The sequence below is a fragment of the Bufo gargarizans genome, chromosome 6 (genome assembly GCF_014858855.1).
Source record: "Bufo gargarizans isolate SCDJY-AF-19 chromosome 6, ASM1485885v1, whole genome shotgun sequence".
Taxonomy (NCBI): domain Eukaryota; kingdom Metazoa; phylum Chordata; class Amphibia; order Anura; family Bufonidae; genus Bufo; species Bufo gargarizans.
Window position 1 is genome coordinate 245,297,717 of NC_058085.1, and position 20,293 is coordinate 245,318,009.

Below are 20,293 nucleotides of genomic sequence, written 5' to 3' on the forward strand. Positions count from 1 at the left end.
TATGTGTTCTATGATCTATTATAAATAAAATATGGGTCTATGAGATTTACGCATCATTGTATTCTGTTTTTAATTACATTTATTTACATTTTACACAGCGGCCCAACTTTTTTCACATTTCAGGTTGTACTTTGGAAACCTCCCCTTCCATGCTGACTGCTGGATCTGTTAGCCTGTGTAAATCTGAACAAAACTCAGACTTTGTAGTTTGGTTATGAATGGACTTTTAAATGTCTAGTTGGTCTGAATGACTTGAGTTGTCAGCATGTAAAGGAAGCCTATACATTATTAGAAGGAATGAAATTCATGTGGATTAAGAAATTAAACCTCACAATGTAAAACACATTTATAATATTTCATTTTACAGACAAATGTTTTTTACAAGAACTGTCCAACATTTCTCACAATCAAAACAAGAAAACAGTTTCATGTCTCTACATTTTGTGATGTCTAACTAGATCTTATTTCATATTTTTATATCAACAAATTCTGATTTATGGGCAAAAGATTTTATACAATCTGAGCACAAAAATGGCTTCTCATCCCAGGTGAGTTCGCTCATGTCTCAAAATATCTGATTTATGGATAAAACATTTCCCACATTCTGAACATGAAAATGGCTTGTATCCTGTGTGACGTCTCTGATGCTTTACAAGAGAAGACTTCTGGGTAAAACATTTTCCACATTCCAGACATGGATATGGCCTCTCCCCCGTGTGAGTTCTCTCATGTTTAACAAGGGCAGATTTCTGGGCAAAAGATCTCCCACATTCCAAACATGAGAATGGCTTCTCCCCTGTGTGAATTCTTTCATGTTCAACAAGAACTGATTTTTGGGTAAAGCTTTTCCCACATTCTGAACATGAATATGGCCGCTCATCGCTGTGAGTTCTCTTGTGTATAGATAGACTTGAGTTGTGCTTAAAAAGTTTACCACATTCAGAGCATGGAAATACTTTACCTCTGTTGAGAACTACAGTTTGATCAAATGGGTCTTTCTTCAGATGACTATGATCAGATGATGGCACTCTGGTTTGAAGAACTAGGGATATATTTGGGTTAATGGGTGGTATTCCAGATTTATCAAGGCCGACATTAAATCCTACTTCATCTTTTGGAGATAAAAGGCGATGTCTCTTCAAGTCTTTAGTGAAGCCATCTGTTGATGAAAGAAATACATTATTTTTTGCTTTTCTGCGACAGTGGATATATAACTTTCCTACCATAAGAGTTTGAAATGATCACATACTGTATAATTAATTATGGAAAATACTGTCGCCTACTGAACACAATTATTGCTAAAAACCTTGTATGTGTAATATGGAAACTGAGCTTTATCTCCAGGGTGATACTCTCACATTAGGGCTACAAAATGTCTACAACTGAAACGGGTAGAGATTTCACATAAAGTTTTATCTTTTTGATAAGCAATTCAAGAAGCTGTTTAGTTCAGTGGTTGGAATACTTGCAGGGTAGATGACGGTATTGTGTTCTCAAAAAATTTAATAATTATTCAATTAGAACATCTGTTGGTGGCAGCATCATCTTATTAAGGACATGGGTCCTGGAAGTATAGCAAACATGTATTGATGAGGTATTTTAGTGGCATCTCCGGTTTAACAATGGATTATGTATCCATTACGATTTACAGGCTTGTAAGCGACAGCTAAAAGGGGTTTTCCCAGCACCCCCACCAACCAGCTGTTTAAAGAGACCAGGCACTCCGGTGAGCACTGCACCCTCTTCCTAGGCCATGTGATGTCACATTCATTGGTCACATTGCCTAGGTGCAGCTCAGTCCCATTCAAGTGAATGGGGCAGAGCTGCGATACCAAGCACAGCCACTATCCCATGGACAACGTTGTGGCAAACAGCTGATCAGTTTGGGTTTCTGTGGGGGTTTCCACCAATCTGATATTGATGGCCTATCCTTAGAATCACGCATCAATATCAAACACTTGGAAAACCCCTATAATGCCAATTAGGGCCAGATATGGGAACATCAATTTCACTTTAATGCAAGAATTACAATATATAATTCCAACATCTTAAAGTACCAAACCTTTCTTCTTCCTTCTAGCTATATAGCTAGCACACCTGGATACCAGGTAAAAAACGAACTCTGTTAACATTGATGTAAACATCTGCTGTAGGTATTAATAATAGTCCATAGCAGCAGCCATTTTTTAAATAAAAATTAATGCCTAAATGTCACTGTTTTTGTGCACGTTACAAGTTTCTAGTGGTGTAGCCATTCCGGATGGTTAACCATAATTCATTCTTAATGTCAATTAAAGGGGTTGTGCATAAGAAAAATGTGCCATGTCTGTCCATTAGTTGCAGCTCATTTCCACTGAAGTGAATGGAGCTGAGCTGCGATACCATACACAACCTGTGGACAGATGTGGTGCTGTTTTGGAAAGAAAGCAGGAGAGTTCCTCCAATGCTGTACAATTTTGATGCATTGTAATTAGAAATTGTTGAGATCTGTTGGAAAAATGCTTTATGGTTAACATAGGACTGCCAAATGGAGTCCTACATGATAATTTTATTTTGCTCTCATTGTATTCCAGATTATCTATGTTAAGGAAACTTTTTGCAGATGTGGTGAAGCTTTAGATTTTGTTGCAATAGATCTTAACAGTTTTTTGTACACGAGATCTGCACTAAAGGTTGAGTCATATCTGAAAGTCCAGTCTATTAGTAGCACGTAAATTGTAGGTTCTAATGTCTTATTCACACGTCAGTGTTTGGTCAGTGATTTTGAGCCAAAACCAGGCAAGTCTCAAAACACTGAACAGGTGCAGCTCTTTCCCTTTGGCCGCTTTCAGACAAGCGAGTGTCAGGCTCCAGAATCGCAGCGCAGCACCCGTCCTGAACTTCCAGCACTGCCAGGGTCGCGTAGCAACATATTGATTTTTGATGCTATGTAACCCTTAGAGGTCTGGAATGTATTGTATAACACCACAGCATTGTCAGTGTTATTCAGTACATTCCAGAACTGTAAGGATTACATAGCATCATAACTCAATATAATGCTATGCGACCCCAGCAGTGCTGGAAGTTCAGGACGCATGCTGGGCTGCGAGTCCGGAGCCTGACACTTGTTCTTGTGAAAACAGCCTTAGACCTCATGTCTGTGGAAGCTCCAGTCCTAATTTTGGCCCACAATCACTGACCAAAACACTGATGTGTGAATGAGGCATAACAGTCGATAAAATCCACATGGAACACAATGTAAGGTCGTAGAATATAATAACCCTCGCATAGTGCAAAAAGATCTTTATTTTAGAATTCTGATTTATACAAAAAACTACAAAAACTGTACTTAAAGGGAATCTTTCACCCTGATTTTGGACTATTATCTGCAGATGACTTTTATTTTCCTATTGCTCCCTGCTCCCTCACTGTCAGAGCTCGACGACGCGCTGAAATACAGAGTCTGGACTGCTGTGCCATAATGGAGAGGACTCACGTGCACATGCACAGCAGTCCTGACAATGTATTTCAGAGCACTAACAGTGGGGGAACCGGGGGCAGTAGAAAATAAACAATAGTGATTTGGACTCCTTCCTTATCTGCAGGTCTACTTGTTTATTACAGCAGATAATAGTCCACAATCGTGGTGACAAATTTCCTTTAACAGATGCTCTTATGAATGATATCAAGTGTTTTAATGCCATAACATTCCCGACATTATGAACATGAGAATGGCTTTACCACATGGTGGATTTTTTGGTGTTTATTAAAAGATGATTTATGGGTAAAATGTGTCCCACACTGCAGACATGTATATGGTTTCTCCCCTGTGTGGATTCTCTGATGCTCAATCAGAACTGATTTCCGAGTAAAATGGTTCCCACATTCCGAGCATGAAAATGGCTTCTCTCTTGTGTGAATTCTCTGATGGCCAACAAGAATGGATTTGTGGGCAAATTTTTTCCCACACTCCAAACATGAAAATGGCTTCCCCAGTATATGTATTCTGTGATGCTCAACAAGAGTTGCCTTCCGAGTAAAATGTTTGCCGCATTCCAAGCATGAAAATGGCTTCTCACCCGTGTGAGTTCTCTGATGTTCAACAAGAACGTTCTTCTGGGCAAACTTTTTCCCACATTCTGAACATGAAAATGGTTTTTCCCCTGTGTGAATTTTTCTGTGTTCTTTCAGAACTGATTTCTGTGCAAAACATCTACCGCACTCTGTACATGAAAATGGCTTTTCCCCTGTGTGAATTCTCTGATGCGTCTCAAGATGATGTTTGCGTGAAAAACATCTCCCGCACTGTGGGCATGAAAATGGTTTCTCCCCGGTGTGAATTATCTGATGTCTCTCAAGATGATGTTTACGTGAAAAACATTTCCCACACTCCAAACATGAAAATCGCTTCTGGCCTGGCCGTCGATGTTCGAAACGAATGGATTTCTCAATTAAACATTTCCCACATTGTGAACATGAGTACAACTGTTCATCACTAGGAGATCCTGTGTCTTGAGAAACATCCAAGTTCTTTGTAAAATCTTTCCTGCATTCACAGCATGGGACTATCTCCCATGGCTCTCTGCTGTAAAGGGCTGTGGACATTTTAGGGGCCATGTGGTTTTCTCCAGATTTATCTTGATTAATATCAGGATCTTCTGTTTTATAATCTGGAAATAAAATAATATGTGCTTCTGGAATCCTGGCGTAGTCATCTGCTGGGAAAAAAAATACTTTTAAAATTTTATTGTGAATCTTTTTTAACATTCCTACTAAAAAGATTCCCACACAAGACATTTATTCTTGTTTACCAAAATAAAGTAGCCATTCCCTCATTGAGACAAGAAATTCATTCCTATTGTAAGAAACTGATATTTAGCAAAATTATAAACATAACATAACTGAAGACCTTGAACGTGCATAGCTATGCTAGATTCCAAATTATATGCAGAGGAGAAAAGACCACAACTATAGCTACAAATACCACTATAACTATGTAAGGTAACAAAATACAAGGCTCCTTGGTTGCTGGTTAGCCATTACTCATTTAGTGGATCCAACTGTGGCCTTGAAATTGGGATCCCCCTAATGTTTATGGTGTTCAACACGGACTATACCCCAATCAGCGATGTAGTGGAAAATGAGGTTTGTAAATGTTTGATTTCAACATGCCTAATTATTTCATCTATCGGCAGAAAAGCTTTTCTCCCTCTCCCCAATGAAATAAACGTGCATGCCTCATAGATCTAATGGTGGTCATACACATTAAATGAATGTCAGCATGGGTGTCCTGATTTTCCTCTAATGGCAGATGTCAGGGAAAGGAAGACTGGGCAGTTGGATGTCAACACACCCAAACCTTTCGTTGCCAAGGGAGATAAGCCGCCATAAGAAGTGTCTGGCAGTGGCTTTCTCCCCACTGAGAACACATGCATGACTATTTGAGCTGCTACCTGTTCACCCAACAGTTATCTAATGTGTATGGCCAATTTAAAGTTGGGGGAGATTGAGCTAAATATAAGATAGACATCCAGCGAATTTATAAATGCTTATACTGGGATCAAGAAAAATCTAAAGTGTTCCAGCAGAGTTGACCCTTATAAAACGTAACCTTTAATCTTAAAAAATAGTTAATACAAGAAACCCACCACCGTGGTTCACCAGTGTAAACTGTGAAGGAAAGATAGTGCTCAGATACAGATAAGATAAATGTGGACGTCTCCTGATGGTGGGCACTCCCTGTCCTCGAACCTTGACTGACTGCCCTTAATGCACCCTGCTGCTAACATGCAATAGAGGGGTACCCTATGATAAGACAGAATCTGTGTCACGGGTTCATAATGTCACTTGTGACAAACAGCAACCCATGTAGATGAATAAGTCAAAAAGGTGCTGGGGTGTGGATCTCACCTTCAGCACCATAAACACGCCCCTAACAGGGCGCCGAGGAGACTGATACCTCCCTCGGCTTTGTACACTAAACCCCGACGCGTTTCCCCTATTCATAGGTTCATCGGGGGGTATAAAACCAACAATGGGTGAGAAACTGTCAATACATGATGAGTGATATAAGATAGTATTCAGCCTATAGCCATCTTATAGGTATTGCCAGATAAGGCCTCCTTCACGCCCCAATAATTGGTAGAGTAGTTCTATTTCTATGTCAAGAGGAAGTAAAGACAAGCAGGGGAGCTAGGACGTGTTGGGATAGGAGATGATAATTAAAATTCAGTCCCTTGTTCAATCCAGGTTACTGTCATAGCAGCAGGATGCAATCGGGTGACTCAAGTTCTTTTCTATTCTTCTGGTTTACAGGATATTGCCTCCTCATAGATATAACAGTATTCTATGTATAATACTGGCTGATGCCAAAATTACACAGTTTTGTCCATCGTAAAGTGGATGGAACTGGTTCCTTGCAGTGCTGCTTCCATGGGACCAGTGCTTTGGTAGCCAACTCCATTCATTACACAATGGATGCGATTGTGTAGTACTGATGCTGGAGCTCCTTTGGAACAGCTGATTAGCTGGTGTGCAGGGTTTTAGACCCACTTTGACCAGATATTCATGGCCTCTCCTGAGGTAGTTGGCACAAGTGAACATGTTCCCCTGTCAGTAGATGTATAAATATTTAACGTAAAGAGAAAATAAAAATGACATAAGATGAAATTTGCAAAACCCCCCCGATTTCAGGGGAACCAGCCGACAATCTAATGTGTATAGTGGTATCCAGACTCTCTCTGATGACAGAAGTCATGGGAAACAAGGAAAGGACATGCTGGAGGTGTCTGCCAGTGACTTATTCCTCTCTCTCTATTGAGAGCACACATGTTTTTACAGGGGGTTCAGGAACAACAGCTGTCAGCCAAATGTTGTAAGGTGTTTGGCCACCTTAATACTTTGTTACAGACGGAATGGATGGTGAACCATGAAGGTTGCTGTGTGATTTAGTTTAGGGATACACTGAGATGCGAAGTCTAGAGGAGTCCTAGTCTTTATCACCAATTCCCTCTGAGAGGTCTGAGCTTACTAGAGTGTATCCTGGTTATTGTCTCCAAATTAGTCTCCTGTAACAAAAGCTAAGTGAATTTTGGAGAAATACAAAATTGTAAGGCAATTTCAGAGTGATATCTAGTACACAGGTCAGGACAAGCAGAGCACTTTCATATGCAACATAATGAGCCTGAATAAGGATGTCATTAGAACAAGTCAGTCAGAGCAGGAAAAACACAACACAAAACTAACACAAAAACTAACACTAAAGCAGGTCACTGAAAGCTAGTATAAAGAGCTGAGACAGAATATTTAGCCATAGGTAAGTGTTACACCACCAAAAAAACATCCTGTGCACTAAACCTTTAAAAGGAACATGACGTTACATATCTCTAAATTAAACCATCACTTTCTAGTTTTTGGGAATCTGGATCCTCGCAATGTAGTAGCTGAAGGACTATTCAAGTGCTGAGCTCCCCACACTATGACACTCCCTGCCACTAGCTGTGTAAAGAACTACAAGTGGCACATCACATTTACTTCCATGAGTTCCAGAAACAGCAATGGATGTGGAGGCTGCCTCATCAGGCGGGACAGGGTTCAGGGGGCTCTAATTCCAAGTGGACCTCCATCTAGATGTTTTATAGTTTAGAATATGGCTTCAGCTTTGTAACTTGTATTATTAAAAAAAAAAAATTGCTTAACAACTTGGATACCAGATTGTTTTCATTTTTGCGTTTTCATTTTTCTTCCCCATCTTCCTTGAGCCATAATTTTTTTATTTTTCTGCTCACGTATCTATATGAGGGCTTATTTTTGGCTGGACAAGTTCTATTTTCTAATGCTACCATTTAAAATGACATACAATGTAGTTGGAAGTGGGAAAAAATCCAAATGGGGTGGAAAGGGAAAAACGCAATTTCTCCACAGTTTTACGGGTTTTGTCCATACAGTGTTCCCTATGTGCCCTTCATTCTCTGGGTCAGTACGATTATAATGATACCCCATGTGTATAGTTTTTTTTTATGTCTAAATCGTGAAAAATTCAATTAAAACTTTATTCTGCCCCCCATTGTTTATCACATTTTATTTTTTTTTTTTTTTTTTTTTTTTAATTGGGAAAACTACATAACGTTTACAATAAAAAATTTATTACAATCTCTCAATTCTTAGTAACCCAAGTAATTATATGTGCGTATATTCCACTCATCTTTTCAAAATATTTAGAAAAACCCTCCCCTCCCTCCCTCCCAGTTTGTGGTGCGTCAAAGTAGGACCCCTTATAAATAAAACAACTTGATCTCAGCTAACCAGACCTCCATCCACCCCATATCCTGGTCCATTGGTATTCATTTTCCCTCCGTCTATATAAAATTTTTCGTAGTTCTTTACCTTATCGATTAAATTTATCCATGTGTTTTTATTTGGAGTGGATCGGGCAAACCAGGTGCGGCTGATCAAAACTCTAGCCAACATGAATACTCTACTCAAGAAAATCTTTTGATAACTATGAATTTTTAATTTGGAGAGATCATTGAGAATAAATACTTGTGGTTCAAAAGGGATTAGAATTTTTAATTTACACATAATATAGTTATTGATACCGTTCCAGTAGTTTATAAGTTCTGGACAGGTCCATATCATATGGAGAAAGTCTGCTCCTACAGTGTCACATTTGGGACAATTGGACGTGTCTCTTAACCCACATTTGTTCATCCACAGTGGAGTAATATATAATCTGTGGCAGATATAAAATTGTATCAGGACATGGTTAAAGTTCTGGGATAGTGAAGATAGATTCCCAAAAATATTATCCCACCCTTCTATTTGTACATTCGGACAGTCCGCCTCCCACGCTTTTTGTCCTGGAGAGTGTATATCACTAAACCGTGCTTTAATTAATAACTTATATATATTTGAGATTTTTATTCTAGAATGTGTACCTCCTACCCAATCATTCAGAAAGGAAACATTATCTATATCCAACAGCCGCTTATCATCCAAGCTGGATAACACAGAACGCAATTGGAAATACCTAAACCATGAAAGATTTTTTAAATTTTGTGTCATTTCCATATAGGATTTAATTTCTCTATCTTTAGCTACCTGTGAAATATATAAAATTTTATTCTTCTGCCAAAATGTGTCAGCTGCAATTTCATCCAGCCTTTTTAAATACAAATTGTGCCAAAGAGGCGTAAATGTAAGTGAACCCTTAACTTTCAACCATGTCCTAGTTGTAGCCCACACCTTAAGGAGTAGTTTTATAGTCTCTCTATAGCCTTGCTCATAACTCTTCAATAGGCCAGATTCCAACAAGGAAAAAATATTATTGTGGGCATGACTAGTTACCAACTTCCCCAGAAGTGCGCTATGCTCTGATTCATAGCACCTCAAGAGCTGGGCTGCAATAAAATATCCCTTAAAGTAGGGGAGATTTAAACCCCCACACTCCACTGATCTATACAAATACTCCAACTTAAGTCGAACTCGCTTTCTTCCCCATATTAAATCATTAATTAGACTCTCTATAAGTTTAAAATGTTTGTCTTGTATCCAAATAGGTGTATTCCTGAGCACATAGAGCAATTGTGGTAATATCACCATTTTAACTAGTGAAACTCGATCAGCTCTAGATAGGGGAAGTTTCAGCCAAATTCCTATTTTAGCTCTAATCTTTACCATGATGGGAATCAAATTAAGTTCTACAAAATTTTCGACCCGAGGCGATATCGTCAAACCCAAATATTGGAAGGTATCAACAATATCCAACTGTGTAACAGGAATCTCTTTCTGTGGTAGGGGGTCTATTGGAAGCAGACTAGTCTTGGTCCAGTTTATAAGAAGACCAGACACCTCACCAAATAATTTAACCATTTGAATAATCCTAGGGAGAGTGGTTTCCGTATGGTCTATAAAAAACAGAACATCGTCTGCATATAGTGAGATACGATCTTGTGTTCCCAGCGTACCAAATCCTTTGATCTGATCGTCCTGCCTAATGGCCATCGCAAGGGGTTCGATATATATATCAAATAGTAGGGGAGATAGTGGGCAACCCTGACGGGTGCCTCTATTTAACTCGATACTGCTACTCAAAATTCCATTAAGACTCAATTTAGCCCTTGGAGATCCATACAACAACCTAAGAGTGCGTATAAACCTCTCTCCAAAGCCCATCCTAGCAAGAACCTTCCAGAGGAAGCGCCACTCCACCCTGTCAAAGGCCTTAGAGGCATCTAATGACAGGATGGAGCGGGCGGTCCCCCCAGGGGCCTGGATATTAGAAAAGAGCCGGTGTAGATTATAATGTGTACCCTTATTTTTCATAAAACCGCTCTGATCCGGATGGACTATGGAGGAGATGACCCCAGAGAGCCTTGTAGCGAGGACCCTCGCCAAAAGTTTTACATCTGCATTAAGCAGTGAAATTGGTCTGTAAGATTCTAAATCTAGAGGGTCCTTGCCTTTTTTTGGAATTAATATCACTGTAGCCTCCATCATTGAATCCGGCAACCTCCCATCCTCCACTGATTCAGCAAAGACCTCCAGTAATCTAGGAAAAATACAGTCCCCATATTTGCTATAAAATTCATATGGAAGCCCGTCTGAACCAGGAGTAGAATTGGGTGAACATAATTTAATAGCTCCCTCAAGTTCCTTAATTGAGACCTCCAGTTCTAATGCTTTCTTTTGGTTCTCACTAATAGTTGAAAAGTTGATCCTATCTAGGTAAAGATCTATCTTATCGTCTGTAATATTAGAATCAGCCTTATACATATCAAGAAAATAATCAAAAAAGGCCTTCTCCACCGGACCCTGACCAATAGCTATTCTACCATCCCTCACTCGAACCCTCTCTATATGTTTTTTAGGTTGTTGATTGGAGATTACTCTGGAGAGTAGCCTACCGGGTCGCCCAGACTCTGTAAAATATTTTTGCCCTTTAAAGAAAAGATTCTGTTGAGCTTTATCCAGTAAAAAATTAGCATATATTTGTGTAGCTTTTTGCATATTTTCCCTATTTTTCTCCGTCTTATTTATATGAAAGGATTCTGTCGCTGTGATCACATGTTTCTCTAGATTCTTCTGTTTTTTCCCATATTCTCTTCTAAGATTCGTGATATTACTAACCATCAATCCCCTCATGTAGGCCTTAAAGGTATCCCATACCACTTGAATTTTTGCCGAGCCGTCGTTGATATCCCAGAATCGGCCTATTTCATTTCGAATTATTTCATGTGTCTTTATGACTGATAGCCAGTAGGGGTTTAATCTAAAGGGAGGTTTTGATATATATCTAACCTGAGAGAAACATAGTTCAAGTACTAACGGGGAGTGATCGGATATTGACCTTGTTTCATATTTCATTCGTTTTATCAATTTCATATATTTGCTATTTATCAGTACTAGGTCAATTCTAGACAATGATTTACCTGCTTTACTAGAACATGAAAAAACCCTTTTCCCCTGTCCCAGATATTCCCAAGCGTCCTCAAATCCAGCCTCCAGGCAGAATCGTGCGAGGGGGGACCCCTGAACCGTACTGTCCCCCTTAGCACTCATAGAGACCCTATCACGTAAAGGATCGATGACACAATTAAAATCCCCAATAATCAATGTTGGACATTCTGGCCATTTATCCATGAATACTAGAAGAGAATTAAGAACCAGCAGAGAAAATGGCGGAGGAATATAGACAAAGGCCAAAATACATAACTCTCCCCCTAACCTGCAGTATAGAAAAATAAATCTTCCCTGTTGGTCGACAGAGGATGCCTCGCAAACGAAGTCAATAAGTCTATGTATCAGCACCGTAACCCCTCTCGAGTAATTGGAGAGGGTAGAATGATACGTATGCACAGCCCATCCCCTGTCGACCACTCTAGTGGTCTCCTCAGTAAGATGGGTCTCGAGCAAACATATTATTGCTGGTAGATGGACCTGAGTCAAGTCAAAAACCGCTTGTCTCTTACCTCTCTCCCCCAAACCACGTACATTCCAGGAAAAAATTCTAATCATCGTCATCACCAGTGGTTAAATGGAAGATTAGGAGAGAGGGAAAAAGGAGAAGACAAGATGAAAAGGGAAAATAATAAACTGAAAAAAAGGGAACCACACCTACTTTGACGCACCACAACCCAACCCCCCCCCCCCACCCCTCTCCCACAGGCAACCCACCACATATTGTAGTAGATTTCTTTCCTAAGACCAACCCTCGACCCTCCCCCCAGTCAACCACCCCCCCGCCGCCATTTTGAAGCAAAGAAGACTCATTTAGGGGTGTGAGCCCCCTCTATTACTAGTTATTCCCGTCATTTCATAACCCAATTGAGTCATTGATTGTTTCGGTCAATCCAGTCCGCGGCTTCTTCTGAGGTATCAAAAAAAAAAGTTTTATCCTCAAAAATAATCCGCAGTTTGGCCGGGAATATAAGAGAATATTTAATATCCCTCTCTCTTAACTTCTTTTTAACAATCATGAATGTGCGTCTCTTTTCTTGTATTTCTTTCGAAAAGTCAGGAAAAAAGGCCAGTCTAATCCCATTATAAACAACCGGTGGGGATTCCCTCGCCCTTCTCAAGAGGACATCTCTGTCCCCTGAAGTCAGTGACTTAGCAAGAATTGTCCGAGGTTGTCTCCCTGGAATTGGTTTTCCTCCTGGGACCCGATGAGCTCTTTCAATCATGAAAAGAGGAGAAAATGATTCTTTACCAAAGTTCTCAAGAATTAATTTCTGTACGAATTCAGTTGGATTTTTTCCTTCCTCACCCTCTGGAATGCCTATTATTCTCACGTTATATCTTCGTGACCTATCTTCAAGGTCCACTACCTTTTTCTTCAGGAGATTATTTTCCACTTTAAGTATAGAAACTTCCGTATTTATTTTTTTGGATTCCTTCTGTATAAAAGTAACAGAGCTTTCAAGGGTGTTGAGTCTGACTCGCATTTTGGTCAATTCCTCTTTTATTAGTCCCACATCAACTTGAATAGATCCAAGTTGGGTTGTAACCACCTGTATCAAATCTCCGTTCTGTTTAACCGCTAGGAGTATTTCTTCCAGCGGGGACGAATTGTCATCAGGGATAACTTCCCCCATTATTCCATCCTCCTCCTCAGGGTAACTAGCGCCTTTTTGTATTTCTCGCTCAGTTACCTCCAATTCATAATTCTTTTTTTCAGAGAATTCCTTTTGTCCGCCCCTCGTATTGACCCTTGGGGATTTCAGAAACTGGTCAAGTTTTGTTGGTTCAGCCGTTCTAGACCCCTGTTTCTGACCTGATAGATCGGTCGAACGCCTTGGGGCTTTTGGGCCCATATCTTATTCCTCCTTTTTTTTTTTTTTTTGTAAATTTTTTTCTTTAAATATTTTTTTCTTGGATATTTATTTGATTTTTGATTTATTTTTTTTTTTTTCCCTTATTCCGCCTCCTTACTCTCCTGTACTCTCCTATACTCTCCTTACTCTCCTTCTTTCTCTTTTTCTTTTTTTTTATTTTTTCTGTTCCTTTTCTTTTGCTTTTTTTTCCTTTTTTTCTTTTTTTCCTTATCCCCCCTTTTTTTTTTTTTTCAGTGCCTTCTTCTTAGTTCTTGTTTTTTTTTTTTTTTTTAAACCCTTTTTTTTTTTCGCTCCTCCCTATTTTTTTTTTTTTTTATTTTTCTATTTATGTCCACTCTTCTTTATACTCTTTCTCCTCTTATTTCCTTTTTTTTTTTTTTTCCCCTTCTCCAGCTTATATTTTAGACTTTAAAGTTAGCTTTCTTGTGATCTTATGATCAAGTGCAGCTTATAATCATATGTAACCATACATACACAACTTACTCAAAGTCCATTCAAGGTTAGTTGGAGTCAGCGGTCATGGGGAGGTTAATCACTAGAGGAGAGAAACTTATAGCTTCCTCAAAATATGAGGGAACAGCAGGTTACTCACTGACATCAGAACCAGGGGGGGTAACGGATCAGGCAGGAACCGGAGGCACACTCAATGGAGGTAGAGGAGAGAAAACCTCCAGACAGCAAACTGTTTGCAATGAAATGGAGAGCAGGAGAGGAGGCAGGAGCGGCAGCATCAGACACGGCACAGTCAAGAAGGAACCGGAGGCAGCCTGAACCCAACAGCCGATATCGGCACCGTAGCAGGCTTTGGGCAAAGAGCAGCAGCGCAGATCACGCGGTCCCGGTCACAGAGAAGGTAGATGTAGAATTCGGCACACAGACGCCGGCATACTCAAAGCGGCAGCGAGGTAGCAGAGCAGCGGGGAGAGCCGGGAGCGTGACGTCCACTACGTCATCACGTCATCACCGTTTATCACATTTTATGACATTTTTTTGAGCAAGAGAAGTGATAAAACATGGGGGGTTGATTTAAATTTTTGTTTTTTTATATATTTTCTTACTTTCGTAGCTCTTGTTTGAGGCTACAAGACTCAATTTTTTTTTAATTCTGTATCATCATGTATTAAAAATATCCATCATTATACTATAATTGATCATTTCTTATGTTGGCCTGTCACCTGCTGGCCAAAATAAGAATTGCAGCTCCAATACCCTGGGCCTGTCCCGAAACGCGTTGAGCCGGATTTATATGTACATGCAATAAAGACCTTTGAAGAGAAGCACCCGTGTGATTTGCTGCCTTCATCCGTTAAAACTGTAGAAGCGATCCAGGCTGGGGGGTACTCGGTTTACAGGTGTATTATGCTTATCCTGGTAAACAGCCCCCCTCGTGAAGTGAGTACGTGAACCCACGATACCACATTATTTTAATATATATATATAATGGTATCCTTTTATACAGATTTTTAACCTATTGATTTACATACTGTATCATACTACACAGTGTACGATGCTGCAGAACACGGTCTCTTAGGCACTTGAGACAGTTTGCAGTAATCCTACCCATGTAGAAAATGTTTCAGACTTTTTATGTGTACAATCTTTTGATCTTTTGTGCAGGTTTTTATGTGCGTTTTTATGTGTGTGTGTGTGTGTGTGTGTGTGTGTGTGTGAGTATATATATATATATATATATATATATATATATATATATATACCCCTACATCCAAAAACTTGCTCCTTTTACCAATACAAAGCCCAAATATCAACCAGTAATGTTCAACCACTATTGGCGCCCAAAAGGGTCTATTTCAAATAGGCGAGACCAGGAGGGTATTCCTACCTACCAGTCCCCCTAATTTGGCTCACTACCATATCCTCTACAGGCAGACACCTTGTCGACCTGACTATACCTGGAGCAGCCTCTAGTATCTAGCACCAACCACCCAACCTTCTTTCCACTCCACTCCTATAAACCCGAGGCGCCTCAAGTCTTTCAGATCTAGTGGAACCCTTTCCAACAGATCGGTCTGACCCTCACACTTTCTTTCTCTCTCTCTTATACCCTTTTCAGAGAGACACAGCATATTGAATCCAATTACCAGCATCCGGGGCGCTTCCGTTTTGTTTTTGTTTTTATGGTTCAATACATTTTTATTGTTTTACCCAAACAGAGTAACAATCAAAGGATGGTAATAATTACCAAATATCGTAAGAGGTAATTGTGAAAAACACATGCAGCATAACAAAAGAAACAAGATACGTGTGACATCATCTAGTATCCGTATATGAAACATCTGAAAATATAATTATAAAATAATTATAATAAGAAGAACTAAAAAGAGAGAAGAACACAGAAAGAACAGAGGGGGAGACAGGACTGAGACACTTGGTAAGAAACAGGGGTACCAGGGAGGATACAGGGAGACAAGATACGCCATATCAAAGATGATAACGTCCAAGAAGCCCAAAGGATCAGGAGAGAGAGCAGTCTCTTAACCAAGCCGAGAAGCGTGAAGAGGTTCGGAATTGGAGCCAAGTCTCCCATGCTGCTGTGTAGACTGGGCCTGAGAGTCTGGACTCGGCACTTAACTCCTATAAGAGTGCCAGGGCATCTAGAGCAGTTACCCAAGTAATCCTCTGCAAGCTCTCTGTCGACCTCCACCCACGAGGAATAACCTGCCTCATGGCAAGTATAAAAAAATCTTAGGGTACCTTTCTTAACATGTTTTATTTGCCCCGGGAAAACGGAAAGCAATGCTATTAAAGGAGAAGGTGATATATTAGTCCGGTAAAGATGGTTATAAAGAGAGAAAACATCTTTCCACAGAGGAGCCACTCCAGGACCATCCCACCATATATGTGCCATTGTACCCACGTCCCCTTGGCATCGCCAGCAGGTCTTCGGTAAAGATGGTTATAAAGAGAGAAAACATCTTTCCACAGAGGAGCCACTCCAGGACCATCCCACCATATATGTGCCATTGTACCCACGTCCCCTTGGCATCGCCAGCAGGTCTTCGGTACTGATAGATTCAATTTATGTAGTTTTACCAGAATCCTATACCACCTGGTCCAAATTTTGTAATTAAGCTCTTGGAGGCCAATGGATATGGAGGACTTGTGTGTGAATAATAAAGATCTTTTCCATTGATCTGGGGAAATAGTAACTCCCAAGTCTTCCTCCCAAGCCATAGCCAATTTTAGTCCCTGGGGGTGCATCCCATGTTCCTTTTCCTCAATCTCTCCATCATTGATCATACTATAAATCAAGGAGACCGCATGACCTGGGGCTGACGCACAGACACACAATTTCTCAAATAGGGTCAATCGCGCGTTAGACTGAGACCCAGGTGTCAAGGACCGTAAGAAATTTTGTAGTTGAAAATAAAGAAACCATCTACCTGGCGTGTTTGGAAGGAGATGAGAAATCATTTAGGGGAGTAAGCCCCTGTCATTGTGAAGATCTTTGACCGTAATCGAGTGTGTAGCTGAGGATATAAAACTCGGCTGGTTTTTAAGGGAGTCAGGAAGTGCCGGATGCCCATTTAATACCATGAGAGGCCTCGGCATTGTGACCAATTTTAACTTGGGTGAAAATCTATCCCATAGTGCGGCTAAGGAGGACAGCAATGGAGATAAATGTAAGTGTGGGATCTGGTTACGCGAATCTGCCGGAAGCCAAAAGAGTCCGGGCACTAAGGCTGGGTTCACACTTGAGCGTTGCGCAAACGCGCGTTTTACGTGCGTTTTTGACGCGCATTTTTATGCGCGTTTTTGTAATAGTAAACGCGCGTTTGACGCGCGTTTGTGTGATTCACTACAGTGTCCTATGGCCACAAACGCCCCAAAAGTCGCTCATGTACTTTTTGGAGCGTCGGGCGTTTTACAGCGCGATCGTACGCGCTGTAAAACGCCCAAGTGTGAACCATTCCCATAGGGAATCATTGGTTTCTCCTTGTTGAGCGTTTTACAGCGCGTAGGAACACGCTGTAAAACGCTCAGGTGTGAACCCAGCCTAAGTGAGGAGACACATCTCTTTCAATTTCCACCCAGAGCTTCGAGGCAGAGTTATGAACCAGGTCAAGGACACAATTCGTGAGGGATGCCCTGTAATAAGCAAGGAAATTTGGTAGGCCTGCTCCCCCCCGAAGACCTGGAGCATGTCAACAGATCGTAACTAAGTCTTGGTCTCGTGCCCTTCCAAACAAATCGTGTGGTGATTCTCCTAAGGCGGGTAAAAAAATGACACGGCACGGAATTGTTTAAAATCTAGGGAGAATATCCATTTTTAGGGTATTGATTCTACCAAACCAGGAGATTTGTAGAGACTCCCATTTACGGAGGCTGGATTCAATAGTTTTGATCAACGGAGGAAAATTGAATTTGAAGACTTGCTCGGTATTGGCAGGTAAGTTAATTCACAAGTATTTAACGTATTGTGAGACCCAACTGAACAGAAAGGAATCCTTTAAATAAGTAGTTAATCTGTTGGGAAGGCTAATGTTTAGGATTTCTGATTTATGGGTGTTCACCTTGAAATTACTAAGACGGCCAAATATCTTGAACTCGTTCAATACTGAAGGGAGACAGACTCTGGGAGAGGTTAAACATCCTTGGCGTGTGGCGTTGCGAATAGGGAAGGGAGTAGATAAGATGCCATTGACGCGGACCTTCGCCGATGGCGTGGAATACAGTGCCATAATTATTTGGATCATTTTGGTTCCCAAACCTAAATGTATTAATGTAGCCTTAAGGAATTGCCAGTTAACCCCATCAAAGGCCTTCTCTGCGTCGACTGAAAGAAGAAACAGAGGGGTCTTCGACACGCGTGCCCTGGCAATCAAACCGATGGATTTTAGAGTATTGTCGCGGGCTTCCCTACCGGGGGCAAAACCCACTTGGTCTCTATGGACACAGCCTGGGATATGGGGGTGAAGCCTAAGGGCTAAAAAGCTTTGCGAAAATTTTCAGGTCCACATTCAACAGGGAAATGGGCCTATAATTAGCACACAGAGAGGATTTGTTGACGTATCAGGGAGATCTCCGATTTTAGCTGGTCAGACGGGTGTAATAAAATAAAGTACAAAAAAAAAGACACATTATTGGTATTGCCGCATCTGTAATGACCAGAACTAAAAATAAAAATGGAAAAATTGATATTTATTGTCAGTACGGACTATGGATGAGCGAATCAACTTTGGATTAAACATCAAAAGTCGATTCACATAATACTTCATTTGAATACTCTTTTTTTTTCATCCCACTAGGTGACTTGAACATGTGATCACTTGATTGCTTATATGATGCACTACAATACTTTTGTACTGCAGTGTATTATGATTCAACAGGGCGGCCAGGCTTCAGCAGATTCGGAGACCATGTTTAGGCACCCAGCAAAACCCATCTTCCCCCTGTATAATCGCTTAGATGCCGCAGCCACTATTGACCATGGCATCAAAGGGGTTAAACTGCCAGGATCAGAATCAATCATCGCCAATCATGGAAGGAGCCCACATGAGGTGCTCCTGCAGCTGATCTATGGGTACAGTGGCAATGACAGCAAGATCACTATTATGGATATATCCGTCATACAGAACAAATTAACACTTGCTCATGATGGATATATCGCTCATAGGGCATTAAGGGGTGAATGCTGTAATAAGGAAAAACTTTAGCTTACATAACACAAAGTTTATACAGTATGTATAGGAATTGATCTCCACCTTCATTACCTCCAGTTCATGGAATAATTTATTTAGTATTAACACCAATTAAAGGGGCTCTTCTGCGATGTATATTGATGACCTGTCATCAGGAAAGGTCATCAATATCAGATCAGCAGGGGTCTGACACCCCTGCCAATCAGTTGTTTGAAGGTCATTACACTGCGTGTTGTCTCCTGTGGAGCAGCAGCGTAGTGTAATTACAAGTTCTTCACGCCATTGTAGTGAATGGAGCAAGTACTTGTCATTATACTGCACTTCCAAGATGAAGTGCAGTGTAATGAACACTGATCTCCGGGGGAGCTGGGTATCGGACCCCTCCAATCTGATATTGATGAACTATCCTGACAATAGGTCATCAATATATATTACAGGAGAACCCCTTTAATGTTGCATACAAAGCAGCAGCAGAGTCCAAATCCAGCATTTAAAACAGGGTGGGAATTACAAATCCACCAAAATGTTCTCGACTATACTGAGCGTCAACACCTCATGAGCTGACAAGTCACTCAGCTCCAACTGTTCTTGACATCTCTGTCCCGCCATTCACACTTGTGATGGACATCCTTTAAAAGTCTGTGTAAGACAACAGGGGTTGTCTGCCTTGGTCTTTCCTGCCTTTATCAATTTTGCCATTTAATTCCCCCAATCTAATACTGATGGCCTATTCTAATGATGGGCCATCCACTTTACAATTATGAATGAACTCTTTAAAAAAGGCAGTTGTATTATACAAGTACACACACAGGCAATCGCCAACAAACAAGAAAACAGTTGTTTGTTGCTGACCTCATCTTTAATTTGGGTATAAAATCATCGTATTTGGCAGCAGATCTCCCATTGCATATAGCGGATGCCCTGCCAACAAACAACGGTAATCTATGGGGAGGGAACAATTTCAAAAATGATTGTTCATTCAAACCCCAATCGACTTCCTATAATATTGATCAACACTCTTTTGGGCAATTCATCTGCCTGTGTAAAAGTACTATCACTGTGGGCAAACACGTGGTTCCCATTAGTTAGTACTGCTGGTACTGAACATGGAGAATAGGCATGTTATCTGCATGTGGTTATTACTCACCGGGGCTTATATCCACAGGAATTTCCTCCGCTTTACACTGAAGATCATTCCTCACATATGGCTCCTCTTCACTTGTTAAAGCCTCAACTTTTATATTTATCAGCTCTTCATCCTAATTTCATATACGAACAAACAATATTACATTCAGAAAACAGCAAAACCTTCAAAGCCAA

At 40.6% G+C, this 20,293-nt stretch overlaps 1 protein-coding gene across 5 annotated transcripts in view; it reads right to left on the bottom strand.

Annotated features, from left to right (window-relative positions):
* LOC122940576 (zinc finger protein OZF-like) overlaps positions 1-20,293 on the bottom strand; it is a 55,956-nt gene that overhangs the window by 10,669 nt on the left and 24,994 nt on the right. For 2 of the 5 annotated variants that reach the window (XM_044297199.1, XM_044297197.1), the window contains 3 exons: positions 20,121-20,232; positions 4,059-4,697; positions 88-1,159 (listed from right to left, as the gene is read on the bottom strand). In XM_044297199.1, the coding sequence (XP_044153134.1) occupies positions 540-1,159; positions 4,059-4,697; positions 20,121-20,232 (1,371 nt within the window). In that variant the 3' untranslated portion in view covers positions 88-539. Of the gene's footprint in view, positions 1-87; positions 1,160-3,720; positions 4,698-20,120; positions 20,233-20,293 lie in introns of those variants that run through there. The other 3 variants (XM_044297201.1, XM_044297198.1, XM_044297200.1) reach the window with 3 other exon arrangements.